Source organism: Herpailurus yagouaroundi, unplaced genomic scaffold (genome assembly GCF_014898765.1).
Source record: "Herpailurus yagouaroundi ecotype Mexico unplaced genomic scaffold, PumYag 193, whole genome shotgun sequence".
In the NCBI taxonomy this organism is placed as follows: domain Eukaryota; kingdom Metazoa; phylum Chordata; class Mammalia; order Carnivora; family Felidae; genus Herpailurus; species Herpailurus yagouaroundi.
Window position 1 is genome coordinate 7,563,322 of NW_024412424.1, and position 11,528 is coordinate 7,574,849.

General features: G+C 50.5%; 1 protein-coding gene across 7 annotated transcripts in view; it reads left to right on the top strand.

Moving 5' to 3' along the window:
• The window catches only part of RNF123 (ring finger protein 123), a 36,883-nt gene that overhangs the window by 15,882 nt on the left and 9,473 nt on the right, over positions 1 to 11,528 (top strand). For 6 of the 7 annotated variants that reach the window (XM_040445370.1, XM_040445373.1, XM_040445374.1 and 3 more), the window contains exons 18-26: positions 227 to 288; positions 472 to 543; positions 762 to 882; positions 1,513 to 1,614; positions 2,834 to 2,940; positions 3,185 to 3,383; positions 3,704 to 3,849; positions 4,138 to 4,221; positions 5,012 to 5,119. In XM_040445370.1, the coding sequence (XP_040301304.1) occupies positions 227 to 288; positions 472 to 543; positions 762 to 882; positions 1,513 to 1,614; positions 2,834 to 2,940; positions 3,185 to 3,383; positions 3,704 to 3,849; positions 4,138 to 4,221; positions 5,012 to 5,119 (1,001 nt within the window). Of the gene's footprint in view, positions 1 to 226; positions 289 to 471; positions 544 to 761; positions 883 to 1,512; positions 1,615 to 2,833; positions 2,949 to 3,184; positions 3,384 to 3,703; positions 3,850 to 4,137; positions 4,222 to 5,011; positions 5,120 to 11,528 lie in introns of all 7 variants that reach the window. The other variant, XM_040445375.1, reaches the window with a different exon arrangement.

The window sequence follows — 11,528 nt, forward strand, 5'->3', positions numbered from 1 at the left end:
TGTGTGTGTGTGTGTGTGTGTGTGTGTGTGTGTGTGTGTGTGTGTGCGCGCGCGCGCGTGCGTGCGTATCGGGGGCTCTTGGTAGTGACCATGTCTAGATTCAGCTTGGGGAACCCTGAGAGTGGAGCCCTGATCCAAACCTGCCGCCCCTTCCCATCCCTGGGAGCCTGAGAGCAAGGCTCTGCCTGAGGAGAGCTCAGTGTTGTGTTCCCTACCCCACCTCCAGTGGTGGAAGAACTACAGGTCCAGATCCTGAAGCTGCTGCTGAACAATAAAGATGATAATGGGGTAAGTGACTCCCAGACCCCCGCGTGGGTCCCTGGTAGGGATGGGTGCTGGTACTGGGGCCCTGAGACCCAGAGGGCAGGGACTGGCTCGGGTTCCCATAGCAGGGCCCAGGCTAAGGCACAGCACCGAGCCAGTCCACTCCAGGGCCAGCTCCTCACAGCCTCATTTTTCCTTCCCTCAAAGGGGGAAGCTTCTAGGTACATCTTCCTGACCAAGTTCCGAAAGTTTCTACAGGAGAATGCCAGTGGCCGGGGGGTAAGTGTCCACTCGGCCAGCCCACCATGGACACTTGGCTGTGTTGCAGGGTCTGCACCCCAGGCTTCCGGCACCTCTCAGCCTGCTGCATCCCTGCCTAATCTTGCTCTTCCTCTGCTGCCCCGCCCTCTGTGCTCACCCCAGGGTCCTGGGGCAGGCCTTGGATGAGGAGTGAGCAGGCTCTAGGCTGGCACAAATGCATGTCCTGTGCCCTGCAGAATATGCCCATGCTGTGTCCCCCTGAGTACATGGTCTGCTTCTTGCACCGGCTGATATCTGCCCTGCGCTACTACTGGGATGAATACAAGGCTTCGAACCCTCGTGCCTCCTTCAGTGAGGGTGAGTGGGGCCAGGCCTCATCAGAGAGGCTGGGCAGCGCTGTCCCGGTGATAGTGTAGAGTGTGGAGCTGGCGGCAGGGTGGGGGTGGAGCTGTCCCAGGCTTCCTAACAGTTGAGTACTCTCCTGATGGGTGGCTTTTCCACAGGGCAGCAGGAACTCCACTCTGTAGGAGTGCCAAACCCACATTCACTCTGTCCCCACAAGTTCCTGCCCACTACGGCCTCCTCTTCTCAGTCCCAGTCCGTCCAACCCTCTGCAGTCCTTTGTAGGGGACACCAGGGACAGGCCCTGAGGTGTTGGGGGCTGTGTTTGTGTGGGACAGGGTCTTCAGGGCCAGTGGGAGCCGTGCCTGCCCTGGATTGGGGATGTCTGTGGGGCTGGGTCAGGGCCCTCTCTGAATGTGACTGCAGACAGAGTGCTCCCTTCATCCCAACTCGTGCAGTCACTGACACTGACCCCAAATGGTCGGGGGTGGGGTGGGGGAGAAGCCATGCTGTGTGCCTGAGCAGGGCAGGTGGGTGGCCAAGGCCAGGGGTCTCCTCTGGGCTAAGCAGCGTAGAGGGCTGGCTTCTCAGTGTGTCTTCCTATCTGGCTCACTGCTGGCCCGGCCTCCCAACCCCTCCTTGCAGAGGCCTACATACCGCCTCAGGTCTTCTATAATGGCAAGGTGGACTACTTTGACCTGCAGCGCCTGGGAGGGCTCCTCTCACACCTTCGGAAGACCCTCAAAGGTACGTGTAGGCTTGTGGGCAGTGGGCAGGGCCGGACTGGGCGAGTGTGGGGCATACAATCCTCAGCCAGCTCTGCACTGGGTGCAGGGTTACCCTTTGCCCGCCAGAGGGCACCCGAGTATCTCGACCTGCTTCTCCAGGGAGATGCCCTCTGCCTCAGGTCTTGGGTCCAGCCATCCCTTTCCTTGAGCTCCCTTCCCTTGAGCACCCGCCCCACGGGAAGCCTAGGGGTCCTATAAGGAACTAGGGAGCATATGTGGAGTGACCACGGGATCTTGGTGAGGTCACAGGGGTGAGAGGCGAGCGGGCACAAGTGCTGCCTGAGTGGCTTTCAAGGACGAGCACACGTGGCCACGGCACAGGGCACTACAAGCACAGTGCACGCAAAGGCAGGGATGCTCACAACAGCCTGGTAGGGCCTGGAGACGGAAGGCTGCTGGGGTGCTGGTGAGGAAACTACCAGGCGGGGAGTGGTGGGAAATAAGGCCAGAGTCGCATGGGTAGAGTCTGAGGGCCTTGTGGGGCACGAAGTAGGTGTGGGCTCGTTCCAGGGATAGGGGCAGCTTTGGAAGGTCCTGAGGCAGGGGAGTGAGGTCAGGGATCTGCGTGTGATAATGGAGTCAGTACGTGGGCCAAGAGAGGAGATAGAGGGAGGGCAGGAGTGAAGGGGAGGAGTCAAAGATGACCCCAGGCTTCCTGCCCGAGGCTGTGGGGATGGGGCACCGTCAGGAAGGGGGCTGTAGGAGGAGGCTGAGGTGGCAAGTCCGCTATGTTTGAGGACCACAGCCTGGGCTGGAGGCAGAGGTGTTGCTGTTCCACCTCTCACTGACAGCTGAGGGGATGAGCCTACGGTGAGGCCTGTGTGCAAAGTGAGACAAGCAGTGGCCTAGACAGCCCTGGATCTTGTGTCTGTAGGTTAGAAAGTGCTGGGGAGAGAAGTAGGGGACCCTGGAGAGCGTGCAGTCACTGGAAACAGAGGGACCGACAGGAGTGTGATGGGGAACACCTCCTGCTGTTAAGGTCCCTGAGACAAAAGGCCTTGGGGCGCAGTGAAGGCTGGCGTGGAATAAGTGGAGTGCATAGGCAAAGGTGCAGTGGTAAATGTGGGGCCCTGCAAAGCCCCCCGCTCAGCCAATGGTGCTCTCTCTCCATTGTGGGCGGTTCCGTGTGACCCCTGAGCCCCCCACTGGCCTGAGAACCCTCTTGCCATTCCCTGCAGATGACCTTGCCTCCAAGGCCAACATCCTGATCGACCCACTGGAGCTCCAGGCAGCCACCATGGATGACCTGGACGAGGACGAGGAGCCAGCCCCAGCTGCGGCCCAGGTGCCGCGGTAGGGGCAGGCAGGGGGCTTGGTATTGGGCTGTCCCTCTATCATAAGGGCAGGGGTGTCACACGGGGTCACCTCCTTCTCCAGGCAGCAAGGAGCTTCTCACCAGGCAGGTTTCCTTGCTATAGGTGGAGGCGCGAACCTTCCTGCCATTTCCCCACCCCACAAATCAAGGGAGTCCTACATGGGCCCCGGTCCTGGGGAGCTGAGTGGCGTCTGGCCTCCTCTCTCCTACACAGCGCCCCATGCAGGCTCTGGCCATGGGGGGCGTACTGCCCCTGCCCCGGCCCAGCTGGCTCAGTTCTCCAACCCTGGGCCGAGCTAACCGCTTCCTCAGCACAGCGGCTGTGAGCCTGATGACCCCACGGCGGCCTCTGACCACCTCGGAGAAAGTGAAGGTCCGCACGCTGAGCGCAGAACAGAGGACTCGTGAGGACAGTAGGTGCCAGGCAGGGCCAAGCACATCCATAGTTCCCCACCCTGGGCAAAGCCAAGCTACACCCCCATTCCTTCCCGGTCCTGTGGCCTGGCAATATCTCAAGGGCATGGGAAGTGCACTCTAAGGGCAGGAAATCGATGCTACAGAAATAGTCCTGGAGCTGCAGGCCCTTGCCCTACCCCTGCCCCCATGTTCTCCCCTGCAAGTCCCTCCTTGGGCCCAGGCCTCTCCTACTGTGAGGCCCATCCTGGCACCACAAGCTTGGGAGAGAGCTGGAATGGCCTACGGCCCTGACCCTCCCCTTCCCCCCACTCCGTAGTTGAGGGCAGTCACTGGAATGAGGGCCTGCTGCTGGGGCGGCCCCCGGAGGAGCCTGAGCAGCCCCTCACGGAGAACTCCCTGCTGGAAGTCCTGGATGGCGCCGTCATGATGTATAATCTCAGCGTTCACCAGCAGCTGGGCAAGGTCTCCCACTGGTGGCCGATGAGCATGTCCTGTGGTCCCACATGTTCAGATGCTTGTGTGTGTGTTGGGGGGGAGGGGTGGATATCTACTCATGACTGCATGTGAATGTGTGCCACAGCAAGACTGATTGCTGCCAGTGATGTGTGGGCCTGACCTGGTTTTGTGGGAGGGGGTTGTCTGGGGCCGAAGGTTGGGAGCTTGGCAGGGCTGGGAGCCAGGCTGGGTCTGGAGAAACCTGAGTGACATGCCTGAGGAGTCACGCTGGACCTGTGGTGTCCGATGCTCTAGATGGTGGGTGTGTCTGATGATGTCAATGAGTATGCAGTGGCTCTGAGGGACACAGAGGACAAGCTCCGGCGGTGCCCCAAGCGGGTAAGACCTAGATGGGCAGGGGGGTTTTCGAGAGGGAGGGCTGTTGCAGAGAGGAGGCTTGCCAGCTCAGGCTTCCCAGGGCAGGCCACAGAGGGACTGTCCTGCCCCTGCTTCTAGGGGCTACACCGGTAGTTTTCCTGTCCCCACCCACCTGACTGTGCCACGTCAGTGAGAGCAGGGCTGGCATTAGGGCAGGGCAGGGCTTAAGCCCCATCACTAGCTGCAGCCCGCGCCAAGGTGCCCCTGCCCCCTGCCCGCTAAGTGCTGACGCACACCCACTCTCCTCATCAATTATGAATTCGACCCTGAGTGCTTCCTCGGCCACTTGCAGAGTCAGCAGGAAGCAGGACCTGACTCTCACACTTCCCTGCAGCCCCTCTGCTGTAGCTCTCCTGGCCTGGGGAGTAGGGCGTCCTGAGCCTGGGCTGGACTTCCCCAGCAGGGCCCTTTCCCTGCTGTCTGCAGAGCCCAGGCTTGCCTTTGCAGCCAAGCGAGAGCAGCTACCGGGGCCATGGTCCCAGCCCAGCTAGGGGACATGGCCACGGGCTCATGGAACCCCAGCTGTGTCTCATTTCCACGCTCTGCACAAACGACCAAGACCCTTCTCTGAGGCCTGCTCGGGCTTGCCAGTGGGTCCTAGGCAGAAGAGGGTTTTGAAGAGTAGAGCTGAGTCTGCCCAACCTTTTGCCTGCTCCAGCCACCAGTGGGGTTCCTACCAGGCTGCCTGGGGCAAGCAGGGTGGGTGTGGGTATGGTGCCATGGCCTGATTGTCTTTCCCCTTGGGTGGCAGAGAAAGGACATCCTTGCAGAGTTGACCAAGAGTCAGAAGGTTTTCTCAGAAAAGCTGGACCACCTGAGTCGCCGTCTTGCCTGGGTCCATGCCACTGTCTACTCCCAGGTGAGTAGGTGTGGGCTTGGCCAGTGACTGCTGCCCTCCCCGAGCTCACTGACTAGTCACAGATGGCCAGGCTGTGCCGGCCTCTCAACGCTCCCTGCCCTCCTGGGCCTCTGCCATGCACGTGCCCCCTCTCCGCTCCCTATCCTCCCTACCTCCACCACATGCTATGCCCCCTGAACCTCTCCTGCCCTGTGAGCTTGATTAGATGTCATTGTAGGCATCCCAGGTCCCCTCCAGCTCACAATTCCTCCCTTGCAGGAACAGGGCCTGTCTGTGCCTGTCTCCCCTTCTTCGCTTCCCCTTCCTTCTCTCCCGGGGTGGAGGTGTCCTCTTAGGAGCCCCAGTCTCCCTCACTCTGCACATGCTTCTCTCTGACTCCCCTTCTTCCTTTGAAGCCACAGCCTTGTTTTCTGTTTTGTCATTCACTCGTTCGTTGATTCAGTAACATGTGCTCGGAGCCTGGAGTATGCCAGGTACATCTTGATGCTAGGGACACTCAGTCCTGACCCATGTCTGAGCCACGTCTGCCCTCCCAAGGCTGTCAGCCTTGAGCAGTAAACGGAAAGATGGTGCACTCTCTCTGTGACCATGCTTTGACCCTCAGGTCCCGAGCCCTCCAGACTTGCTTCCACTCCCTGCCTGTCCTAGCATCTCTCCCCAGCTAGTGAGCGCCCATGTCAGGACATCCGTCTACCTTCTTAGGCATGCCCTTCCCTCATAACTGGGTGATCAAGGCCCTTGGTGTCCCTACCTCTACCCGCCATCCCCACTTGCTTTTTCTCAGGCTCCTCCCAAGCCCAGACCGCTTCCACCTGTTACTCCTCCTTTCTCTCTTGCTGCAGACCACCTTGCCTCCAGCCCCATGCAGGAGGCTCCTCTCCTCCCTTGACTGGGATTTCATGGCTGTCCACTGGCCTATGCAATCTTTTTTTTAAATGTTTGTTTATTTTTGAGAGAGACAGAACAGAAGTGTTAGTGGGGGAGGGGCAGAGAGAAGGAGACAGAGAATCCCAAGCAGGCTCTGCGCCGTCAGCACAGAGCCCGACGTGGGGCTCAAACCCACAAACCATGAGAGCATGACCTAAGCTGAAATCAAGAGTCAGATGCTTACCTGACTGAGCCACCCAGGCTCCCCTGGCCTACGCAGTCTTGCTGCCCCTGCCGCACCATCTTGTGAGGAACCTAGCCCTGCCATCTTTATACCTTCTTTTCCTTCCTTTTAAATTGTGATAAAATATGCATCACACAAAATTTGCCATCTTAACCATTTTTTTTTAAGTTTGTTATTTTTGAGAGAAAGAAAGCATGCACACGTGCACTAGAGCAGGGGAGAGGCAGAGAGAGAGGGAAAGAGAGAATCCCAAGCAGGCTCTGTGCTGTCAGCACAGAGCCCTACTCAGGGCTCGAACTCAGCGAACTATGAGATCATGACCTGAGCTGAAACCAAGAGTCAGATGCTTAACTGACCAACCGAGCCACCCAGGTGCCCTTTAGCCATTTTTTTTTAATTGTGGTAAAATGCATACAATATATTGCTTATTAACTTAGTCATTTTAAATGTATAGTTCAGTGGTGTTAAGTATATTCACATTGTTGTGCAGCCAGTCTCCAGAACCCTTTCATCTTCCCAAACTGAAACTTATCCCCCAACTCCCCATTCCTTCCTCACCTCAGTTCCTGGCACCCACCATTCTACTTTTTGTCTACTTGACTGTTCTGGGGACCTCATATAAGTGGGATCATATAGTATCCTGCTTTGTCACTGGTTTGTTTCATTGGGCATAATGTTCTCACAGCTTTTCACCCATGTTGTAGCACGTATCAGGATTTCCTTCCTCTTTGAGGCCGTATATTCCATTGTATGTATATACCACATTTTGTCCATTCATTCATCAATGGACGTTTGGGTTTCCACTTTTTGGCTATTGTGAATGGTGCTGCTGTGTTCATGGTGTGTACAAATACCTCTTTAAGATTCTGTTTTCAATTCTTTTGCGTATATACGCAGAGGTAGAATTGCTGGATTACATGGTAATTCTATTTCTCATTTTTTGAGGAACTGCCATACAGTGGCTGTACCATTTTACATTCCTGCCAGCAGGGCACAAGAGTTCCAATTTCTCCCCATCCTTGTTGCCACTTGTTACTCTATGTATGTTTTTTCTTTTTTTGGTAGTGGCCATCCTAATCGATGTGAAGTGGTATCTCATTGTATTTATTTATATATATATATATATATATATATGTGTGTGTGTATGTATGTATACATTTATTATTTTTTAATATGAAATTTATTGTCAAATTGGTTTCCATACAACACCCAGTGCTCATACCAACAGGTGCCCTCCTCAATGCCCATCACACACCCTCCCCTCCCTCCCACCCCCCATCAACCCTCAGTTTTTAAGAGTCTCTTATGTTTTGGCTCCCTCCCTCTATAACCTTTTGGTTTTTTTTTTCCTTCCCCTCCCTCATGGTCTTCTGTTAAATTTCTCATGATCCACATAAGAGTGAAAACATGGTATCTGTCTTTCTCTGTATGACTTATTTCACTTAGCGTAACACTCTCCAGTTCCATCCATGTTGCTACAAGGGCCACATTTCATTCTTTCTCATTGCCACGTAGTACTCCATTGTGTATATAAACCACAATTTCTTTATCCATTTATCAGTTGATGGACATTTAGACTCTTTCCATAATTTGGCTATTGTTGAAAGTGCTGCTATAAACATTGGAGTCCAAGTGCCCCTATGCATCAGCACTCCTTTATCCCTTGGGTAAATTCCTAGCAGTGCTATTGCTGGGTCATAGGGTAGCTCTATTTTTAATTTTTTGAGGAACCTCCATGCTGTTTTCCAGAGCGGCTGCACCAGTTTGCATTCCCACCAACAGTGCAAGAGGGTTCCCGTTTCTCCACATCCTCGCCAGCATCTATAGTCTCCTGATTTGTTCATTTTAGCCACTCTGACTGGCGTGAGGTGGTATCTGAGTGTGGTTTTGATTTGAATTTCCCTGTTGAGTATCTTTTCATGTGCTTATCGGACACATGTATATCTTCTTTGGAGAAATGTCTATTCAAGTGCATTTGCCCATTTTTAATAGGATTGTTTGGTTTTTGTTGTTGTTTTGTAGGAATTATTTATATACATTGGATATTGACTCCTTATCAGATTATGATTTACAGGTATTTTCTCTTCTTCTGTGAGTTGTCCTTCCACTCTGTAGATGGTGTCCTTTGCTGCACAGTTCATTTTGATAAAGTCCAATTTATTTTTTCTTTTTTTGCCTGTGTTTTTGTTGTCACAGCCCAAAAGTCGGTGTTAAATCCAAGGTCATGAAGTCCTCTCCCCATGTTTTCTTCTAAGAGTTTTATAGTTTTAGCTTGTAAGTTTGGGTATTTGATCCATTTTGAGTTAATTTTTGTTTAAGCTATAAGGCAGTGGTCCAACTTTATTCTTTTGCATATGGAAATTCAATTTTCTCAGCACCATTTATTGAAAAGACTGTCCTTTCCTCATTGAATGGTCTTGACAATCCTTGTCAAAAATCCTTTGACCATATATGCGTGAGTTTATTTCTGGGCTCTCTGGTCTGTATGACTATCTTTATGCCAGTATCACACTATCTTGATTATTGTAGCTTTGCAATAAGTTTTGAAATCAGGAAGTGTAAGATCTCCAACTTTGTTCTATTTCAAGGTTGTTTTGCCTGTTTGAGTCCCTTGGGACTCCATATGAATTTTAGGATAGATTTTTCTATGTCTGCAAAAAATGCCATTGGGATTTTGATAGGGATTGCATTAAATCTATACTTTGCTTTGGTTAGTATTGTCATCTTAACAATATTAAATCTTCTAGTCCTTGAACATGGAATATTTTTCCATTTATTTGTGTCTTTTAAAATTTCTGTCAGCAACATTATATAGTTTTCAGTGTACAAGTTTTTCACCTTCTTGGTTATATTTATACCTATTTCATTCTTTTTGATACAAATGTAAGTGGAATTATTTTTCTGATTTCCTTTTTGGATTGTTCATTGCTAGTGTGTGGGAAAAAAACTGACTTTTGTGTATGAATTTTATATCCTGCATGTTTCCTGAATTCATTTATTCTAACAGATTTTTTTGTGTGTGTGGATTCTTTTTTTTTAATTTTAGTTATTAAGAATTTTTTTTTAGTTTCTTATTTTTGAGAGAGCAATAGGGCGCGAGTGGGGGAGGAGCAGAGAGGGAGACACAGAATCTGAAGCAGGCTCCAGGCTCTGAGCTGTCAGCACAGAGCCTGACGCGGGGCTTGAACCCATGAACCGCAAGATCATGACCTGAGCCCAAGTCAGTTTCTTAACTGACTGAGCCACCCGGGCGGCCCTAGTTTTAGTTTTTTAACATACAGTACAATATTGGTTTCAGCAGTAGACTTTAGTGATTCATCACTTACCTACAACACCCAGTGCTCATCACAGCAGGTGCCTTCCTTAATACCTATCACCTATTTAACCCATTCCCCCATCCACCTCCCTCCATCAACCCTCAGTTCTCTATTATTATGAGTCTCTTGTGGTTTGTTTCCTTCTCTTCTCCTTTTTTTCCCTCTCTTCCCTTATGTTCATCTGTTTTGTTTCATAAGTTCCACATATAAGTAAAATCATATGGTATTTGTCTTTCTCTGATTGACTTATTTCGCTTAGCATAATACATTCTAGCTCCATCTACATCATTGCAAATGGCAAGATTTCATTCTTTTTGATGGCTGAGTTATATTCCATTGTAGATATACACCACATCTTCTTTATCCATTCATCAATCGATGAACATTTAGGCTCTCTCCATACTTTGGCTATTGTTGATGATGCTGCTATAATATAAACCTTTGAATCTGTATTCTTGTATCCTTTGGGTAAATACCTACCAGTGCAATTGCTAGATTATAGGGTAGTTCTATTTTTTTGAGGAACCAGCAGTGCAAAAACGTTCCCCTTTCTGCACATCCTTGCCAACACCTGTTGTTTCTTGTATTGTTGTTGTTGTTGTTGTTGTTGTTTTTAATGCTTATTTTTGAGAGAGAGAGAGAACGGGGAGAGGGGCAGAGAGAGAGAGGGAGACAGAGGATCTGAAGTGGTCTCTGTGCTGACAGCAGAAAGCCCGATGTGGGACTCAAACTCATAAACTTCAAGATCATGACCTGAACCAAAGTTGGACACTTAACTGACTGAACCACCCAGGTGCCCCATCTTATGTTGTTAATTTTATCCATTCTGACAGGTGTGAGGTGGTATCTCATCATGGTTTTGATTTGTATTTCCCTGATGACAAGTGATGAGCATTTTTTCTTGTGTCTGTTAGCCATCTGGATGTCTTCTTTGGAAAAGTGTCTATCCATACCTTCAGCTCATTTTTTAAGTGGGTTATTTGTTGTTTGGGTGTTGAGTTTGATAAGTTTTTTATAGATTTTGAATACTAGCCCTTTATCTGATATGTCATTTGCAAATATTTTCTCAAATATCTTCTTCTGTAGGCTGCCTTTTATTTTGCTGATTGTTTCCTTCACTGTGCAGAAGCTTTTTATCTTGATGAGGTCCCAATAGCTCATTTTTGCTTTTGTTTCCTTTGCCTCCAGTGATGTGTCTAGTAAGAAGTAGCTGCAGCCGAGGTCAAAGAGGTTTTTGCCTGCTTTCTCCTCTAGGATTTTGGTGGTTTCCTGTCTCACATTTAGGTCTTTCATCATTTTGGTTTTATTTTTGTGTATGGTGTAAGAAAGTGGCCCAGGTTCATTCTTCTGCATGTTGCTGTCCAGTTTTCCTAACCCCATTTGTTGAAGAGACTTTTTTCCACTGGATATTCTTTCCTGCTTTGTCGAATTTTTTGCTAGATTCTTGAGGGTTTTCTACGTATAAGATCACGTCATTTGCGAATGGGGATAATTTTACTCCTTTATTTCCAATTTGGATGACTTTTACTTCTTTTTCTTTCCTAATTGCTCTGTCTAGGACTTCCAGTACTGTGTTGAATAGAAGTAGCAAAAGTGGGCATCTTTGTCTTGTTCCTGATCTTAGAGAAAACGCTTTCAGTTTTTCACCATTGAGTGTGATGTTCTCTGTGGGCTTTTCATAACACAGCCCTTGCTATGTTGAACTGCTTTCTTCTCCATCTTCAGTGCTCACCCTCCTGCCTCCTGCTCATTCACTTTCTCCCATTAGTAAAGAGAACAGTCCGTGATGCCCCTCCCTTGACTCTACATCTGCTTACAGAAACCACTCCCTTCCAACAACCATTCCCCTCTTCCTTGTCTGTATCGCAGCTTCTTCATCTTCCCTTCACTCTTGGTCCAACACAGGTTCCTCCACCTCTCTGGAATAGTCTTGCACGGTCCCTCCCAAGCCCCCCGCCCCCTTTGCAGACACATCCCTCCC